At 44.5% G+C, this 21499-nt stretch overlaps 1 protein-coding gene across 4 annotated transcripts in view; it reads right to left on the reverse strand.

Moving 5' to 3' along the window:
* TBC1D5 (TBC1 domain family member 5) overlaps positions 1-21499 on the reverse strand; it is a 480733-nt gene that overhangs the window by 159806 nt on the left and 299428 nt on the right. For 2 of the 4 annotated variants that reach the window (XM_027769181.1, XM_027769183.1), the window contains exons 10-13: positions 16033-16135; positions 6528-6616; positions 3925-3975; positions 3756-3825 (exon numbers count right to left, since the gene is read on the reverse strand). In XM_027769181.1, the coding sequence (XP_027624982.1) occupies positions 3756-3825; positions 3925-3975; positions 6528-6616; positions 16033-16135 (313 nt within the window). Of the gene's footprint in view, positions 1-2441; positions 2512-3755; positions 3826-3924; positions 3976-6527; positions 6617-16032; positions 16136-21499 lie in introns of all 4 variants that reach the window. The other 2 variants (XM_027769182.1, XM_027769184.1) reach the window with 1 other exon arrangement.

Consider the following 21499-nt stretch of genomic DNA (forward strand, 5'->3'; position numbering starts at 1 on the left):
GGGAAAGAGAGAAAACAAGCTGCCAGGTCCAGGACTCAAACCATGGTCGGCCATGTGGGAGTCCCGTGCCTTAACCACCACGCCACCAGCTGTTCAAACCCTTACATTGTAATCACTCAGTTTCTCAGATATTACGAATTAGTTGTAAAATACAAAATGACCACTGTGTGAAATGATCATGACACTAATTTTTAATGTGTCTAAAAACTGCTCAAAATGTGATGTTCATACAGGTGTATGACTTCTTCAGGCCACTGGTCAAGAACGTAAGGCCGTCGCTCCGTAACAGAGGGCTTCGTCAAGGCTGTTCTTGGCAGGATTGGCCTTCAGCATCCCTGGGGAACTTGGAGACATACGAGACAACACTGTGAGGGGCAGGAGGCCGCCAGCACTCGCTGTGAGGAGCGGAGGGAGTCAACGTTTTAGGCCAGTCCTGCCGCTGCGCCCCCCCGGCAGCCACAGACAGCAGCACACAGAGTGGCCGTATTCTAATGAAGCTTTATTCTGGACATGGAAAGGGAATTTTATATCATTTTCACATCACAGAGTTTTATAAAGTTATTAATTTTGCTCAAGACGTATAGTTCATGCGCACAAGAGCGAGAGAGAATGAGAGCGAGAGAGCGAGCGAGAGACAGAGGTGTACCTTTGACAGCACCTCAACAAGCCCCAGTGCCCTTTCCCTTCGGCTCGTCACAACAGGCCCCATACACGGTTTCCAGCCGATCCCGGGGAACCTGAAGCCTCAGCCACAGCGGGCCATGTGACTTCCTGCACAGCCAGTTCGGCTTGCTGCTATATCTGCCACTAGACCGGGTCTCAAATGTACTTCACTGAGAGTTCTCTAACCATTTAAAAATGTAAAAACCATTCTTAACACACACTACCCAGAAAAACAGATGGCAGGCCGGATGTGGCCTGCAGACAGACAGTAGGTCAGCAAGCCCTGACCTAGCCGAGGGTATGAAGAGCGCAAGTTACCCGGGTCACGTTTTTCAGACAGTGATGTCACTGAGTAATGCACAGCTTAGAGCCAGAGTGAGATCGATTACACCAACACAAAGGGACGTCACCATACTGAGAAGAATACACCAAGTACTCCTGAGGTCCATCGCCAGAAACATTTTTAATTGTTTCCCATTTCAAACCGTACAATGGAAAGGCCATGATGACCTCTCAGACAGTGAGTACTTTTGTTTAGAATCACATGTAATTAAGCAATTCCACTCCTAGGGACATACCAAGAAAACGGAGAACACACATTCATCCATGAGTTAGACATGTACATGAACGTTCTTAACAGCATTAGCATAATAAACTACAATGAAGAGACTCCAAATGTCCATCACTGATAAATAAGCCCAATGTGGTATATCTACGTAATGCAATATTGGTCAGCCGTAATAAGGAATGAAATTGTGACACGCTACAACAGGAACGAACACGGACCACCTCACGCTATGCGACAGCAGTCAGTCAGAAAAAGCCGTCCGCTGCATGATCCGTTTACACAGACACGACTTGGAAAGCCCACAGACGGAAGCTGGTTAGTGATCGCGGCGGCGGTGGGGAGGGGAACCGGGGAGTGACTGCTCGTGGGTCCGGCGTTTCCTTCTGAGAGGGTACAAGCGTTCTGGGATATAGTGGAGATGTTTGCACCTCCCTGTGAATGCACAAAAATCCACTAAAACGTGTACTTTAAAAGGTGAACTCTTACGGTATGTGAATCGTATAAGAATAAAAACATAGTTAAAAATAAGGATGAGAGAAAGTGAGGGTAAGGAGTATGCAGCCTGGATGTGTGAGCTCCACAGAGGCCTTAGGAAAGCAAAACGGCCTGTGTGGTATTCTATGTCGACATTTGACAGCGTGTCTAGTCAACTCACTGGGGCAGCTACTGAGACGAGAGTAACCTGATAACTGAGCAATGGCTAACACACACACGGAAATCTCTATGTAGTGATCTACTCCCCCGACCTGCCTCTGTTCTTTCTCTATACCAGAGAGCATGTACTCGTGTACGAGAGCAAGAAAGAGAAGCTCCCTTGACAGAGTCTCATTGTGCTCCAACCCCCTTTCCTCAGTCCTCAAGCTCTTCAGGGTCTCGGTGTGTTTTCAGCCCAACCTGGGGATCCGAACCTGTGGCCAGCCCCGAGGCGTCCAGAAATGTGATCCAGTATGCTACAGACTGAGCCAAAGTTTCTACTTCTTTATATAAGATCTTCATGCTGTTGTTTGATATCTGCCAATATTATTATAAATACAGCTTAGATCTCCAGGGTCAATGGTATCTCACAAGCACCTTCCTGTTTTCGGTCTCCGTTACAGCAACAATGGCTGTTTGTGTGACCTACGCTATGTATTAGCCTGGCTACATGCTGTTAACGAAATAACTTGTTCTCTCAAATGCACTGAAAAGAGCTGTACTATGTAAGATTTACCTTTTGACCATCATGTTCAAAGGTAGAAAACCAAGGTTCAGCAGTTTCCATAAGCTGTGAGAACATCGCACTGAAAATTTAAAAAACAAAAACAATAAAATGTTATGTTTAACCTTTGGAAAATAAAGTGGTATATGAAAATAAAAAAATAGCCAACAGACAGTAGGTCAGCAAGCCCTGACCTAGCCGAGGGTATGAAGAGCGCAAGTTACCCGGGTCACGTTTTTCAGACAGTGATGTCACTGAGTAATGCACAGCTTAGAGCCAGAGTGAGATCGATTACACCAACACAAAGGGACGTCACCATACTGAGAAGAATACACCAAGTACTCCTGAGGTCCATCGCCAGAAACATTTTTAATTGTTTCCCATTTCAAACCGTACAATGGAAAGGCCATGATGACCTCTCAGACAGTGAGTACTTTTGTTTAGGCGGCGGTGGGGAGGAGGACCGGGGAGTGACTGCTCGTGGGTCCGGCGTTTCCTTCTGAGAGGGTACAAGCGTTCTGGGATATAGTGGAGATGTTTGCACCTCCCTGTGAATGCACAAAAATCCACTAAAACGTGTACTTTAAAAGGTGAACTCTTACGGTATGTGAATCGTATAAGAATAAAAACATAGTTAAAAATAAGGATGAGAGAAAGTGAGGGTAAGGAGTATGCAGCCTGGATGTGTGAGCTCCACAGAGGCCTTAGGAAAGCAAAACGGCCTGTGTGGTATTCTATGTCGACATTTGACAGCGTGTCTAGTCAACTCACTGGGGCAGCTACTGAGACGAGAGTAACCTGATAACTGAGCAATGGCTAACACACACACGGAAATCTCTATGTAGTGATCTACTCCCCCGACCTGCCTCTGTTCTTTCTCTATACCAGAGAGCATGTACTCGTGTACGAGAGCAAGAAAGAGAAGCTCCCTTGACAGAGTCTCATTGTGCTCCAACCCCCTTTCCTCAGTCCTCAAGCTCTTCAGGGTCTCGGTGTGTTTTCAGCCCAACCTGGGGATCCGAACCTGTGGCCAGCCCCGAGGCGTCCAGAAATGTGATCCAGTATGCTACAGACTGAGCCAAAGTTTCTACTTCTTTATATAAGATCTTCATGCTGTTGTTTGATATCTGCCAATATTATTATAAATACAGCTTAGATCTCCAGGGTCAATGGTATCTCACAAGCACCTTCCTGTTTTCGGTCTCCGTTACAGCAACAATGGCTGTTTGTGTGACCTACGCTATGTATTAGCCTGGCTACATGCTGTTAACGAAATAACTTGTTCTCTCAAATGCACTGAAAAGAGCTGTACTATGTAAGATTTACCTTTTGACCATCATGTTCAAAGGTAGAAAACCAAGGTTCGGCAGTTTCCATAAGCTGTGAGAACATCGCACTGAAAATTTAAAAAACAAAAACAATAAAATGTTATGTTTAACCTTTGGAAAATAAAGTGGTATATGAAAATAAAAAAATAGCCAAGTTTTGTACTTACTAGGCATCATGTTCCAGATACTCAGGGTTCAGGAGAGTCTCCATTTCCTCACTAAAAAGAACACAAGCAGTCAAAATGTGTAATTTGTGTGTGTGTGTGTTTCAAACATTTATTCATTTATTCATCTATTTATCTGTTGGGATTTTCAAACCACTGGGTCCGGGACTCGAACTGTGGTCAGCCATGTGAGAATCCAGTGCCTTAACCACCATGCCACCCCCTGCCCCCAGAATGTGTAATTTTTTAATAACTGAAGTAGATGAAGAGTTTGCCTTATTCCACATTCCTAGGTCAACTTTCATATAAATTGCAAATGAAAAAAAATTAGCTTTTTAATAAAAAAGCCACTCTATTAACAAATAAAATCCTTTCTTTCTATGATGATCAAAAATAAATTAGCTGCCTTGTCTGGGCCACAATGAAGTAACAATTTAGTTAACTCAAATAATTAACAAAGACTGTGCTAATATACATACTTCTTGACTATGCTTGATCTAGAAAAATTGATTATTCCACACTCTATCACTAGGTGTATAAAAAATACATGCATATATGTGTGTGTGTGTGTGTGTGTGTCTGTATGCATACATATTAAAGATAGATAGATATAGATAGATAGACACACACACTGGCCAAATATGTAATATCAAAACATTAATTTGTTCTTTAATAGTTTCTATTTTTACTTTATTTAGCGTCAATTAACCAGTGACAGAACCTCCTTCCCATCCCTTTTAGTATGGTTTTTACTTTTTAATGGATCAAAACAGCTAAAGAAGCATATCCACCTCATTTAAAAGCTATCTTAATCGCCCAAAATTTCTTTTAAAGTATATTCTGTATGCACATGATTAAAAAAAATAAAACTGGCATGGAAACAGCTTCACAGTACTAACTTCATCCTTATATTTTGGAAGAGTTGAAGTGAAGACAATTAAGTGAAGATAATTATTGGATCTTGGCAAGAACAAACTCAGTAAAATTACAAAACCTTAAAAGAAACTAGGAAATAATTTATTAATTTATACTCTAGTAGACAAAAGTTAAAACAAGTCCTGAACCCATACTCAGCAAAATGGACAGTTAAGTTTTATTAATACATAGCATATAATCAGACATATGAACGGTTTTATCTGCTAGTTTTTTTGTTTTTGTTTTCCCCTTGAATACAGGTGGGCTGGTTTGGGGATCACTCCTGACAAAGCCTTACAATTCTAAAGCTCTTCCGTCTCCAAACGCTTCTTGGTTGCCTCTCTAGCCATCAGCTAGGGGATTGTACGTCACGAGAGTTCACTCTAGCCATCAGCTAGGGGATTGTAAGTCACGAGAGTTCATTCTAACCATCAGGCTAAATGAAATCCAATCTCAAAAGTTATTTGCAAGAAAGAATAATTGAATGTATCTCAAAAACACGAGAAGGCTTTTTGTTCGTTTTCCATCTCCTGGTTTATCTTAAAGAATACCGCAAGGGCCACAGAGGACGAGGCGGAGTGGGAAGTGAGGGCGACGGAGCTCCCGCAGTCTGCGTACACCACCCTCTGAGAACCCCCACTGCGTTCATCCCATCAGAAGCTCTCCACACATGGTCCTTCTGGTTTTTAATGAAGGCTTTATGACGACATGAGCATGACTGATGAACTCAGTCTTTCAGCCCATCTCCCTCCCCAGGAGCTTGGGGAGGGAGACTGAAAGTTCCAACGCTACCACTGCATAGGTGTGTCCAGTGACCAGCCCTCATCCTGAAGTTACACAGGGGCTGCCAGACAACAGTCAACTCATGCGCATGTGAAAGACACTTGGAGCTTTGGAGGCTCCAGGAATTTTAGGAGTTGTGTGCAAAGTAATAGAACTACGACCTATTACATGTAAGAATGTCGCAGTCCACACCAGCTCCCAGTTTTGTTTCTTTATAGACTGAGAGACTGTGACACGGCTCCCTCGTGATGAGCTAAACTGAGTCACGCCTGTGGAGTAAGTATCTCCTAATGTTCCCATTCAGCTTAGTGGAAAACAGGTTAGTAGAGAACGCTACAGATGAACATCACCCATTGCCAGCACTTTCTTCATGACGTTTCTTTTCCTTGATCCACTAGTTATAAATTGCTCTTTGCTACAGATTTAAGATTTTCTTTCTCTATTATTTTTAGAGAGGTATTTTGGTATAGGTCGTGTGCCCTCCCTGGAGAGACAGAGAGAGACAGAGAGACAAAAAGCAAGAAATCATCCCCCAAGAGGAATGGCCACACCACAATCCCTTCTCTTCCATTCTCCTTTCAGAATTTTGGGCATGCGTGGACACGTGCCTGGCATGTTTTAAGTCACCAGGTTTGGGACTCAAACTACAGTCTACAACACTGGAGTCCAGTGACACAAGTGATAGGCATCTGCTGGTCCCTGGATTGAAGGTTTTCTAAGATACTTAGGATTCCGAATTCGTCTCGTAGATACACTGCCACCAGAAATACTTAGTGGAACTAACAATTAGCTACACGAAACACAACCGAATGGTTGCAACTCAAAGGTACTTTCTATTTAAAAGATGTTGAGGTGAAGGAGATCAGAGTGGGGACTAGGGAAACAGATGGGCCCACAGATCGACTTGCCTGGGCTGCGCAGACTCGCTGGCATGTAGAAAGGCTTGGTGGTCACAGTGCAGGATGAAGACTATGGGCGCTAACAGCTCGTGCATGCCCTGAAACACAGCAAGGGAAGTGAAAGGGGATACTGAGAGCCCATCCGATGGGCGGCTCAACGCTTCTTCAACTGAGAATTCCCCACCAGCATTACCTTATTATATACAAGAGCAGAGAAACAGAACGTTCCAAAACGAGATCTCACCTACTCTTAGAATGAGTTCCAAGTCAACCATAGCGTATGCTGCAAAGCACGGGGAGCAGGTCTCTTTTAGATGACATGACAAACAATAAATTGGCATGGTAGACAATCTCGCACCTGTCAGTTGCTTCAAGATCTGTACTCATAAATATGAATTTCGTTTATGCAAATTATAATCATGAGCTACAGGGGAAAGATCTGCAGTAAGAAGGGCAACTAAGAACTGTAGACCTAAGAAATTACATCCCATGTTTTCATTATCTAATGGCTCAAAATTAGGATGTCTGCAGATTGAGGAAGAGCGAGTCAGCTAGCTAGGAATGTTGGGTAATAAAAGAATCAACCTTTAGCAGGCATGACAGAAGTTTTCAAACCATAAGTTTCAACACGTTTCATCAGAGAACATTTTTTCTCTATCTAGCTCAACCATAAGTTTAATTCTTCATTTATTTAATGATTTTACTGATATAATGTTTCCCCTTATATTAGGGCTCACCCCAAAACATGAATAGGCATCAAAACAAAAAGACATAACACCGGTTCCATCTTTAAAAGAAATATTATAAAAATCCATTATTTATCCATTACCGTGGGTACAGGTACTACATTTCAGTGACCAGCCTCGCTAATTGAAAATTTACCCCCTCAACAATCAAAACCATCTTCTGGCAAGTTAAAACACATGGCACTCTTTTCCACCTCTTAAAGTGAGCAAAGTTTTCGTTTTGGTTAGTATTTAAGGATGCTGGTTCATAAAAAAGTAAATGATCACCTTTAGAGAAAATAAAAATAAAGTAACCAGCGAGGAGGGAAAATCTCTGCGGGTGGAGTTAGAGAAGGCTTCTTGTAATGTCAGGACAGGGTCACATCACCCTGTACAGTAGAGAAGTATTGTGCTATTCCTTGGGAACCCAGAGGTTTCACTAAGATAACAGAAAAGTAAACTTTCTTTAAAACATTCTTTTCTTTTTTTTTTTTTTTCAGAGAGGTTTTTGCTATATAGGGCGTGCGTGTTCGCCAAAAAGACAGAGAGAGACATAGAGATAGAAAGCGAGAAATCACCCCCCAGGGAGGATGGTCACGCCACAATCCCTTCTCCTTCATTCTCCTCTCAGGATCTTGGGCACGCACGCACACGCGCCCGGCATGAGTTTTAAGCAGCCGGGTCTGGGACGCGAACCACGGTCGACTACGTGGGAGTCCAGCGACATAGCCATTACGTTAACTGCTGGTTACCAATGATTGAATGAGATTTTTACACAATTGTTTACAGTCCACTGACAAGCCGTTGTTTAGCAGAAGCTCCTACTCACCATTTCTATCTTTCTAGGCAATCTGCCTCAATCAGCAAACCTTGAGAAGACTGTCCTTCACTCAGGACATGGTAGACACTCAAAAATAAAATTAAGTGTTGGTAACCGTATTGTAAAAATAATCATGAGAAGGGACAAGCAGATGGCGTAATGGTTATGTCGCTGGACTCCCGTGTAGTTGGCCAGGGTTCAAATCCCAGACCCAGAGGCTTAAAACTCATGCCAGGTGCATGGACCCAAAGTCCTGAGAGGAGAATGGAGGAGAAGGGTTTGTGGCATGGCCATTCGCCCTGGGGAGTGATTTCTCTCTTTCTGTCTCTCTGGCAAGTGTACGTGCCTTACAGCAAAAATCTCCCTTAAAAAAAAAAAGAAAAAGAAAGAAAGAAAAAGAATCATGAGGGATTTATTCTCTTGGAATAATGTCAAGGTTTTCCAAAACCAAGGTGTTAGAACTTTAATCATGAAAGCCATAGTTACTCACTGTAGAAAAACTACAGAAAAGCCAAAGCAACAAATGAATGAATGAAGGATGGAGGGAATGTCAAAAGTCCAAAGAAAGAAATGAAAAACTAAAGCCATCGAAGAGATGTCTTCGTTGTAAGTGTTTTTGCTCATTTCTTGTCTCCTTAGGAGAAAGTCCTCAGGAGTCGAAATTCTGGAAGAGGGGCGAAGATATTTGTTCGGGGTCCTGACGAACCCCATTAAGCTGCCTCCAGAAAGAATTCCCTTGCTGTAGAGGATGCGAGGTGCCATCTCACGCACCCTAGCTACACGTGCACAGTGCTATTAAAAACTTGTCCAAATGCGCCGTCAAACTGCTGCTAAAATGGTTACTGGTCATTTTTATTTAATACATTGCCCATTTTTTCCTGATACAGTGTTTCCTTATGCTTGATGATTTTGAACAGGTCTTTTCTAATTGAAGATACTAATTTGTATATTTTTCGTTACAGATATTTTCCCATATCTTAACACTTACCTTTTAATTCTACTATGCTATCTTTTTCTTAAGATTGAGTTTGTCAGAGGGCATGTGTGTGTTCTGAGAGAAAGAGAGGGAGGAGAAGGAAAGCGAGACAGACCCGCCATGGCCATGGCCATACTGTAATCCCTTTCCCCCGTTTCTCTCTCTTTCTAAGATGTTGGGTATGCGCACACACGCACCTGACATGTTTTCAAGCAGCCAGGTCTAGGATTTGAACCATGGGGCCAGCCACATGGAATCCAACCACCTCCACCACCGCGCCATGGGCTGGTCCCATCATGCTATCTTCTGTCATACTAAACTTATATACTTCAAAATAGTCAGTAAATAAATCATATTTTGTAGTTTCATACTTTTCTAGACGTGAAAGCCAAAAAAGACCTTCCTCAAATTGAGATTTGGTAAAAATATAGTTTTTCCTTTTTTTTCCAATCAATTCTTTTTTTTTTTTTTTTTTTTGAGAGGTTTTCGCTATAGGGCGCATGCGCTCGCCAGACAGACAGAGAGAGACATAGAGACAGAAAGCGAGAAATCACCCCCCAGGGGGGATGGTCACGCCGCAATCCCTTCTCCTCCATTCTCCTCTCGGGAGTTGTTGGCAGTGCATTAATGGAAGGAGAGAAGACATTTGTAAGACCAGCTTTTCTAATCCGCACATTTGTAGAGTCACGTAGCTATCATTAAGTTTACCACTAAGTTTTCTTTCTTTGTTGTTGATGGCGGTAATCTTTCAAATGGGTCTGCCCCCAATATATTTTCTAACTAATTATGGTTGGTTTAATAAGGCGTATTGTTTAAATGCATCTTCACACTTTTTTTTTTAAACACCAGAAGATGTGTGCCTGAATACTCAGAGAGAGACAGACAGACAGACAATGGCTCCAGTGTGGCCTGTCCTCTGACTCTCCATCCTGTCAGGACCCTGGACACTGTACGCGTGCCCAGTGATGCCAACAGGGCTGGAATTCGAACCCAGTCAGGCGCGTGGGATCCAGCTTCCGCAGCACGGAGCCGAACCGCTAGGCCTGCGCCTGGCCCGTTCTCACCTTTCTAAATCACTCTTTGCCCCCTAGTTTCTGTGACACCACCTTCTCTGGGTTCTTCTTTTGTTTAAGAATTGTCATTAGCTTATTGCAAAAATTATTAAAAGCCTGTGGGCCAGTCCATGCTCCTGTGGTTAAAGGGGCTGGATCCAACATGGCTAACTGCACAGTCTGAGTGGCTGGACCCAGGGCTTAACACACACACGGGGTGCATGTGCGAGCAAGTCCAAACCCTGAAGGGTAAAAGGCTGCAGTGGGACCATTCTACGGGGAGAGGGTGCGTCTTCCTGTCCCGCTGTCTGTCTTTCTGTCTGACAAGCACATGGACCCTCTGGCAAAAAAGCCTGTATGTACTACTGTGGACACAGAAGTGAATGAAATGAGCAAGTTTCTAACCTTTATAGAGCCTGCAGTCTACACAGGGAGACACACGATAATAAAATGAGCAGAGAAATGGCCGTACAGTCACGGAATGCATCGAGTGCTGGATGTGTGTGCTGCGTGTACACGGCTGCATGTACAGGGCTGCATGTATACAGCTGCATGTACACAGCTGTATGTACGTGGTTGCGTGTACACGGCTGCGTGTACAGGGCTGCATGTATACAGCTGCGTGTACACGGCTGTATGTACGTGGCTGCGTGTACACGGCTGCGTGTACAGGGCTGCATGTATACAGCTGCGTGTACACGGCTGTATGTACGTGGCTGCATGTATACAGTTGTATGTACGTGGCTGCGTGTACAAAGCTGCGTGTAGCCGGCTGCGTGTACAGGGCTGTATGTAGGTGGCTGCGTGTACACGGTTGTATGTACGTGGCTGCGTGTACACAGCTGCGTGTACAGGGCTGCATGTATACAGCTGCGTGCACATGGTTGTATGTACGTGCCTGCGTGTACACGGCTGCGTGTACAGGGCTACATGTATACAGCTGCGTGTACACGGTTGTATGTACGTGGCTGGGTGTACACGGCTGCATGCACAGGGCTGCATGTATACAGCTGCGTGTACATGGTTGTATGTATGTGGCTGTGTGTACACGGCTGTATGTACATGGCTGCATGTATACAGCTGCGGGTACACGGTTGTATGTACGTGGCTGCGTGTACACGGCTGCATGTACACAGTTGTGTGTACACGGTTGTATGTACACAGCTGCGTGTATACGACTGCATGGGCATGGCTGCGTGTACAGGGCTGCGTGTACACAGTTGTATGTACATGGACTCAGGAACCATCACAGGCCCAGCGGAGAAGGCACTCACCACACACCGACTGACTGAATGAAACCCTATCACTTAATATCAACACACCAGTAAGAGTTCGATACAATATGAAAAACACAAAGAATGGCCCCAAATAATGCTTCAAATCAATAAATGAGCGTTCCTCTCTACAGACTGTTCTCTGAATACCCTAAGAGGATCTTTTACAAATTGAGTTTTGACTTTTACCTAAACTAGGGAAATTGTTTCAAACACCTGAAAGAGGTGGTTGATTTTGCTCTCAATTCTAGACTAATAAAAACTGATTATTATTACAAGTGGCAAGCCCACCCATACCGTTTAAAAGAGGAGAAATATCCAGAAAGAATAAAAGAATAATTGTGAATCCAATGTGCTATAAATTTTATTTTTTAATGGGAGCAAGCAAGTGTGCACACACAGGAAGAAGCAGGAAGACAGGTATTGGTGAGAGGGCCAGGCCGCCAACCTCCCGGCTAGCTAGGACCGCAGGCGTGCACCGCTGGGCCGGCCTGCTCAGAACGCAGCCTCATGCAACGACGCGCTCCTGCCGGCACGGCGAGGCCAACGTGCTACGAAAATGGCAAGGCGTCGTCACCGATGATATTTTGTCAGTTTCCTTGCTTCCCCAAACGTGTATTTTGCTTCACTCTACACTGTCGACGTTTCTGCTCGCTTACGGCTTTTATCTCCGCTAGACTGTTAGTAGTCACTGCACTCCGAAGTCATGCCAGCCGGAAATAAAGGTAACAAAGTTTTCTTCATCAACAGCCTGTAGGCTCACAAAATTGAACCTGTTCTTTTATCTGCCTGTGTTCATTTAGCCCACCAAGCAGTCTTTATTAAAGCTGAGGCATCAGGCAGTCAAAGTTCATTAATACCATTTATATAATCTCTGCAGTTTCAATTAACTCAGCAAGACATTCTACTGCATGATAACAGTCTCATTAATTCAATAAAATCCCATAACTATTAACAATATGGTCGATGTTAAACGGGGTGTCACCTAGTACAAAATAATAGCTTTAACAGCTTGTGATGAGACTCAAGGTTTTTTTCTTAAATTTGATCTGGCTAAATATTCAGTCCTTCTAAAGGAAGGTGTTAGGTCTCTGTAAAGAATCTATAGGATTCTTTTACGCATGCACAGGGGGAAAATAAGTCTTTCTCTGTAAGTCCCAGGAGTAAGCTGGTAACACTTTCTTCCTCAGTAATTGACAAACGTGGTCTAAATCATTATCAAAAGTCTCATCTTCCACACCCCTGTCTAGCCCTGACACAGATGCAGCGGGCCACACGCATCACCAGCGTGGACCGCGCAGTCGCTAGGTTTTGGCTCCTTGCCCACAGCTGTGAGATACCCGCAACGATAGACTAGAGGACTCTACCTTTGTTCTTTCTCTAAAGGAAAATGAATGTGCACCTTGGGATAATTTCATCCTGCAGGACTCACTATCATCACATCTTTCCCTGGGAGGTATTTTCCAACATTTGAGAGAGGAGAGGCCATGAGAAGATACACTTCCCAACGAAAACCAACAGGATGAGGAGAGGGCAGAAAAACAGAAAACTGGACCCTCGGTGAGCGTTCTCAGCAACGGGACTAACTCATGCTACAGGGCCGTTTACCCTCGGCTCTGAGCTGTGTCCTAATGACACTCACAGCTTAAGCCATGTGGAAGGGGGTCTTCGGTGGCTTGCTTACAAGAGAATCCTACACCGACAGAGATTTTACAATTTCCTCCTAGTCTCCTGTTTGGGTTTCTTTGCTTTTGGTCTTTATTTTTTCCATATATATGTGTGTGTGTGTGTATTTTGATTCTCACAAGATGCTCAGCAGAGAGAGAGAGAGAGAGGGAGAGAGAGAGAGAGAGTACCTGCTGATGGGGTGTGGTCACACTGCAAACCCTTCTCCTCTTCTCTACCCTGGGCTATCTGGTGTGGGCGTGCACGCATTCCCAGCATGCTTTCTGAGCCACTGAGGCTGGAAGGACAGCTGGCCAAGTGGAACCCAGCTCCCTAACGACTGAGCCACAGGGGGCCTCGCCTTTGGTCCTCCGACTCCTGGCTAGCTCCTCTGGCCTGAGAAGACTTTCCTACCCCGGGATTTTACAGGAGTGCTGCTACGTCTTTTCTCTCCGGAATTTCTTCTCCCACAAAGGCATGGTTTAATCTTTTTTCCCCTTAAAACCAACTGTACAAGTCAATATCCTTTCCCCTCTTTCGTCACGTTAAGATCACATGCACAGTGAGGCCTGGTCCTCACGTCCTCCACTGAACTGTGGGCAATCCGCATAATACTCTCACAGTGATCTGCTCAGAGAAGCTCTACAGAAGCTTCAACACTTCCACGTGCCATTCCCCTCCTACCCCAAGTTCTGTGGCTACTCCAACACACTTAATAATCATTATAGTGATGATAATAACAACAATAGCCTTTACTACCAAATGAACCTTGCCGAGTACTGGAGTTCTTAACTCTATAAACACGATGATTGCCCTCGTCTTACTGATAACAAAACAAAAAATTAAATAGTTAAGTAAAGGGGACGAGCCGATGGAGTAGCTCTTAAGTCACTGGAGTCCCACATGGCTGACTGTGGTTCGAGTTCTGGACTCAGTGGCTTAAAATTCATGCCACTGCATGTGCATGTGTGACCAAGACCCCAGGAGGAGAATGGAGAAGAAGGGACTGTGGCATGGCCATCATCCTGGGGGGTGACTTCTCACTTTCCCTCCCTGTCTCTCTTTGTCTCTGCAGCAAGAGCACACACGCTAAGGCAAAAACTGCCATTAAAAAAAAAGTTAAGTAAGGGGTCAGTCAACGGCATGGTGCTTAAGATAAGCTGGATTTGGGACCAGCAGTTAGCGTAATGGCTATGTCGCTGGACTCCCATGTAGTTGACTGCGGTTTGAGTCCCGGACCTGGTGGCTTAAACTCATGCCAGGCATGTGTGCGTGCGTGCCCAAGATCTCAAGAGGAGAATGGAGGAGAAGGGATTGTGGCATGGCCATCCCGTCCTGGGGGGGATTTCTTGCTTTCTCTCTCTCTGTCTCTCTCTGTCTGTCTTTCTGGTGAGTGCACATGCCCTGTAGCAAAAATCCCTCAAAAAGGGGAAAAAAAAAAGATAAGCTGGATTTCACACGGCAGACTGTGTGGTTCAAGTCACCAACCTGGTGGCTTGAAAAACACGCTGGGTGTGTATACATGTGTGCCCAAAATCCCAAGAGGGGCATAGAGAAGGGGTTATAGCATGGTCATCCCACCTGAGGAATGATTTCTCAATTTCCCTCTCTTTCTCTCTGGTGAGCACATGCACCCTATAGCATATTAAAAAACAAAAAACCAAAAACAGTTAAGTAAATTGCCTAAGATTATACAGCTAGTAAGCTGTGGAGCTGAGATTCAAATAAAGGAATGTAAGTCTAGGCCCAGGTCTTCTAACCAAGTTGTAGTATCGTAATTACAGTATCTCCAAAGCTTGTAGGTGCTACATTAAAATAACTGTGCCCAGGTTAGGAAACACATACATCTCACTGAGGCTGTCACTGGAATATTTCATTTAGAAAAAAGCAACATTTTACTTAAAGTCTTCAGTCCCAAAACATGCCATTATTTTTCTATTTATTAAACTTTTGGTTTATGTACTTCAGTAACAAGTAACATAGAGTTCTCTTCATACATCTTTCATGTCTTTATTGTTACAGTTCTGGTTGCTGTTATGAATGGGATACATTCTTTTCCATTTACGCTATTGTCAGCATGCAATTAATATAAAACCATGTTCCTAATATTAAAAATAAGGTATGCTACGTTTTTGATGATTATGTTAATGTATTTTTGGAGTATGATTATTACTGTAACACATTATTTAGTATAACTGCAATTTGATTTCGTTTACCATCTTTAAATCTAGCAAGTCCTTTCAAACTAAAAACACTGTACCACAGGTGTCTTCTACTACATGACATTAAAATTCAGTGGTCATAAATTAGGTACATGTCACAACTTCTGATTGTGAGAAAATTTCAGAATTCGGTCTGAATTCCCAAGTATACTTGTCTACTGTGGATAAATACGCGGGGGTGCACTTTTACTGGAACTCTAAAACTCCGGTAGAGACCGGGATAACTTACGCCTTTACTAAATAGTTCACATTTTAACACAAACAAAACAATGCCATTATCTTGACTTTATAACGAGGAAACGAATAACAAGATCACAAAGACACTAAACGTGAATTTCAAAAACCTTACAGAAATGGTCTGACGCTCGACTATGGGTACGTCCTAAAGAGTGATAGGGTACCCGACTCGTGTCTACATGCCACGTCACGTATGTGCAAACGCTAGACTTAGAAACAACATTTACACATACGACTCTGAAAAGTTTTATTACTAGATTGGCTTCGAAGATGCTGTTTATAAACAAACTCCCAAAAGTTGAAAGAAAAGACCGAACACCTTACAGGAGACAATTTGGTGGAATGTCTTATAATGAGACGGAAGCATATGTGCTTCAATGAGCTTCCTCTCCTCGCCATGCAGCTGACGAGCAGAGCTTTGATTGCTTCGGTGTTATCATACAACTTTGGATACAATAAAGGCTGCATTATTGCTCTATCATTTGTCAAGCTGTATAGAAAATTTTGAGTCAATGGATGCCACCTGTAAGATATTTTCATTACCTGTTTATAAAGCAACTGCTCGTTTTCTCTCGCATAACAGAAAAGAACATCTGTAAGAATTTTTCTCACATTTTCTTGTTGGAAAAACTGCATTTCAGGAAACCTGGAAGAAAACACACACACACTCACAGGTTTGAAACCGACTAGCACAGTTTTAAGAAATCACCCGCAAACTCTTAACTCTTAAGAGGTACCAATGGCTGCTTCAGGTTTTAGAGCAAGTCTGTATTTGCCACGTAACTCATGATTTTAGTGGGTCTGAAAAATGGGTGAAAAAAGGAAAATTATATCCCAGAGGTAAACGGGACCCTTCAACATCTAAACATTTCAAATTTCTTCACACACTTAAAATCACTGTATGTGTGAATGCGACAGCTTTTAAGTAAAATGAATTATAACTTACTTCTTTGGAGGAACGGGGTTGCTTTGTTTTAGCCCATTTGGTTTTTTAGTAGTAGAAGACTTTATAAAATAAAATAACCAACTTTTTCTTTTCTTTCTTTCTTTTTTTTTTTTAGAGGTTTTGTCTTAGGGTGCATGTGCTCGCAGGAGAGAGACAGACAGAAACAGTGAGAAGGGAAGTGAGAAATCATCCCCGGGAGGGGTGGGGATTGTCATACTGCAATCCCCTTCAACTACTCTCTTCCCAGGATTTTGGGCAAGCACACAGTTACACCCAGCATGAGTTTCAAGCCACCGTGTCCAGGGCTTGAACCACAGTCAGCTATGTGGGAGTCCAGTGACATAATCGCTACGCCTTTTTTTGGAGAGGTTTTTGCTATAGGGCGCGTGCATTTGCCAGACAGACAGAGAGAGACAGAGAGACAGAAAGCGAGAAATCACCCCCCAGGGGGCATGGCCATGTCACAATCCCTTCTCCTCCATTCTCCTCTCGGGATCTTGGGCACGCACGCACACGCGCCAGGCGTGAATTTAAGCCACTGGGTCCAGGACTCGAACCGCAGTCGACTACGTAGGAGTCCAGTGACATAGCCATTACGCCAACTGCTGGTCGCAAAATGACCAACTTTTTCAAGGAACCATTGCCATTGTTTTTTCTTGATGCAAATATCAAGATTTCAATGATGACATGTGATCAAACCGTCAACTTCATGTGATTAAAATGTAAACTTCAAAATGTCAAATGCACTGAAAGAGGAAAAAATACAGAACTTTTGAAATGACTTATTTGGGACAAAAGAGAGTTGCTAAAGCCCTCAGGACGTCAAATATCAAAAATTAAAGTAGGATGAAGGATAAATAAGCAAATAACAAATTAACTAGTATAGCGAAGTATTGTGGAAATAGCCATTAAAGTCAGAATAGAACAATCCTCTTTGAGAGGTAACATTTCACCATTTTCCTCATGATGGTGACTTAAATTGAGTCTTGCCTTTAAGTAGGATTCATGCCTAAGACGTGGGTCACCAGGCTTCACGATTTTGGGGGTCCCCTTCCTTATTCTTTGGAAACTGTCTGTGCACAGTGGCGCCAAGCGGCTGCTATCAGAGTGGATCACAGAAGGAAGTGCGGAAAATGGCGACAGGCGTTTTACCCCAAATATCTGTGAACTATATGGTAAGATTTTAATACCTAAATACGGTTTCATTTAAATGCACACTAACCACTTCCAAGATTAAAAACTAGAGATCTGCAAGAATTAAATTGCAGGTAGATAATTTAAATTGCCCACTTTTAGCAAATACCCAATCAACGGAAAATGTGTATTAGACAGACACGGCTTATCGACGCAACAGCACCGTCTACACTTTGACTCCACGGTGTTTCACTGCTAATTTGTCAAGCTTCGTGGCCCCCTTCTAGAAAAGCATGACTTGTTCTCTAAATTCTGATGAAGAAGCCATAGCACGAAGCAAATAAGGGAGAAACACAGAAGAGTTTGAGCGGGGGGAATAAAAGGCTCGTGCTATTTCAGAAGTTGGGAAAAGGACTGAAATTCTGAGAAGTTTCCGGACCTGTAAGAGTCTTTAGAGATTATCCAGTCCAGCGCAGAGGTGGACAGGCAAGCGAGCGGAGGCACAGCCAAGCCACTGATGCCTGGGCCAACGCACCTGGGGAGGTGACAGGCCAGCAGTACTTTCCTCGTCAGTTATAATGAGTCAGAGGAACCCACTGAGGTCAAAGTCCACGGCTCTATAAAGTAAGCCTTGCCCATACAATTGAAGAAAATACTGGCTGATAGCACATTTCTAAAAAAATCCTCGACGACCATATTCTCAGGATTCGAGCCAGAAGGCCTAGCAATGACAGACATCAGAAATGGGAGAAGAGTGTGGCGAGCTCCATTCCTGGAAGGGGAGCAGGAGCAGAGACGACCCCTGACCTGTGGGGGTTAGACTGAGCTTCCCCCCCTTCCATGGCGGGCAAAGTTCCTCTGACCTCGTCATCCCAGAGTTGGCCTCCATCCCCCAGAGCCTGGTAGAATGATCCAAACTAGGCAGCCCCAGGCTGGGTCAGGCCCGTCTCCCTGCCCGGCCCATTCTCTCCCAGAGAGCAGCCAGAAGCTGTCTGTGCTTTCCCTCTGTCCTTCCAGCCCCCGGCGGCCTGGGCTCGTCCCTGTGCGGCTACGTTAGGTCTGTGACGCGTGTTTGATTTGAGATTTTTCAATTTGTGATGGGCTGATCGGGCCCTCATCCCATCATGAACTGAGGAGCACCTGCCGGGTTTGGATACTACACTGTAAGTTTCAGGGAAGATTCCCTACCAACCATTGTGCTTCTAGACTTTTTCTTTTTAATCCCATTGGAAATAGCGCTGATTAAGGGCAGGTGATCTGAACATCCGTCCAGCACAGATACCGCTGCAAAGGCCGATCTGTTTGCAAAGTGATGGTGAGAAGCTGACTACGACCCAAGCTGAACGCCACAGTTGCCAGGGTTTTGAAAAACCAGTGACTGTACAGATTCATACAAAAGAGACATAGTATTCACTCCAGAAAAGACCAAGTAGAGAAAAAAATAGAATTAGAATTGTCTGAGTTCATGACTCATTCAAGCTAAAACATCTGATAAGGAAATAAAAGCAGCGATGATGCCCGCTCCTGACAGGCTGGGTCCCCCACGGTGACTGCGGGTCGAACCCCTGGCCTGGCCCGCCTGAAACACAACCCGCAGCACAGGCGTGAGTGGCCGAGACCCAGTGGGCTGGGCTGGAGGAGCCGGGCAGTTGGAAAAACCCGGGGTGCGCCCTCTGACCCTGAATACCCGGGGTGCGCCCTCTGACCCTGAAAACCCCGGGGTGCGCCCTCTGACCCTGAATACCCCAGGGTGTGCCCTCTGATCCTGAATACCCCGGGGTGCGCCCTCTGACCCTGAATATCCCTGGGTGCGCCCTCTGACCCATGCTTACGCTCTATCACGAAGAACGAAAAGAGAGGAAAATACCACACTAAATACAGTCCGGGAACGAATTCTGTTACTACCAGAAAATCAAAGTCCAAGACACGCGTTTGACCAGAAAGTGAAGCTAGAGCGTGAGATGTAACTGAAAACAGAGGAAAGCTCACAGGAGTCCGGTAGCATTTAGGCCGAAGCGGGCTAAGACTACCAGCACGGGAAAAGTGACGTCTCCGTCTTCACTCGAGCGAGCAGTGTTCAACATCCAGAAGTGTCCTTGTCCGCTCTGTGAACAAACTCGATTTAAACAGAGTTGACACTACACTAGGGGTGCGCCCTCTGACCCTGAATACCCCAGGGTGTGCCCTCTGATCCTGAATACCCCGGGGTGCGCCCTCTGACCCTGAATATCCCTGGGTGCGCCCTCTGACCCATGCTTACGCTCTATCACGAAGAACGAAAAGAGAGGAAAATACCACACTAAATACAGTCCGGGAACGAATTCTGTTACTACCAGAAAATCAAAGTCCAAGACACGCGTTTGACCAGAAAGTGAAGCTAGAGCGTGAGATGTAACTGAAAACAGAGGAAAGCTCACAGGAGTCCGGTAGCATTTAGGCCGAAGCGGGCTAAGACTACCAGCACGGGAAAAGTGACGTCTCCGTCTTCACTCGAGCGAGCAGTGTTCAACATCCAGAAGTGTCCTTGTCCGCTCTGTGAACAAACTCGATTTAAACAGAGTTGACACTACACTAGAAAGCAAAGGGTACCATACAAGCTTGGTGTGTGCGTTCTGTTTTCTATTTTGAGATCAACTAAAATTGCTATGCGATAGTTTCCCTAGAAGTAAAACCCTTTTGTTGAGAGAAATGCAAACATTTCCACAGAAGAGACAACAGAGGACTGAACCCCAACCTCCCTATCAGCTAGGTTTTCACTCCCCCACTCTTTGTCATCCGTGTCACCCCGTGTCACATTATTTTGAAGCTAATCCCTGCGATCACTCTATAAATGTTGCAGTACTAGATATAGTTCTAAAACAAGGGCATGCTAAAAACATAGCCACCGGACCATCATAACATTACTACCAATAAAAACAATAATCCAATAACTGATCCAACAGCTAACTCATGTCCAAATTTCTGTGACGGCCTAAAAATCTTTCTCACCAACAGATCTAAGAAATACCTGCTGATAGCTGCATTCTGTTGATGTCTCTTAGGTTCTTTCACCTAAATTTGACCTCCCTTTCGGTTTATCCTTGAAATGTATTCACTCAGGGAACCGCATTCTTTACCCTTCAGAAACGTCCCGCGTTCTGGATCTTACTTACTGCACCTGCACCGTGCTGTGTAATACGTCTGGCCCCTGTACTTCTATAAACCGGTACTTAGGTCTAGGGACGTCACCGGGTTCAGGTTCGAGTTTTTGAAAAGATCCTTCCCACGCGGTGTTACGGCTTGAGGCGTGTTCACAGATCATTTTGACGTTCCTCTAATACGAAGGTCATGCTGCAGCTCCTTCTCCCCGAGCTCCCTGCCAGGCAGGGTTTGGAGCATGGAGACACACGTGCCCAGCATGTTCTCCAGCTTGTCGAGGCTGAGATTCGAACCGTGCTCGCCACGGGGATCCGGCTTCGTAGGCAGGGCCAGCCCCGAATGAGGGGACGATGCTGAAGATGCTAGCCCATGGCCTTCAACACCACGAGGGACAGACGGGCCACCGTGCTGAGCCCTGGCCGTGCTGTGGACTCATCAACCAAATACATTCTGCTGCGGCTTTTAGCACTGAGTGGTTTACAGTGTCACGGAAGGTAACAGGACAGTCAGAGTGAGCCAAGTAGTGCACCGAAGGCTGTCCAACAGCGCTAGAACTACGTACTTCCCCCTTCCTCTGTCATCTAAGATACTTGTATGGGGGAGCTAGCAGGTGGCATGGTGGTTACGGTGCTGAGCTCCCACATGGAAGATCATGGTTTGAGTCCTAGACCAGGTGGCTCTCTCTCTCTCTTGATCTGGTCAAATGAGAAAATAATAATAATATATAAAATTAATTCTTAAAAAATATTTGTATAAAGAAAAGTTTTCCTTCATCAATGTACAGTTATCTAG

This window comes from Tupaia chinensis, unplaced genomic scaffold (genome assembly GCF_000334495.1).
Source record: "Tupaia chinensis unplaced genomic scaffold, TupChi_1.0 Scaffold148822_2, whole genome shotgun sequence".
Lineage (NCBI taxonomy): Eukaryota > Metazoa > Chordata > Mammalia > Scandentia > Tupaiidae > Tupaia > Tupaia belangeri.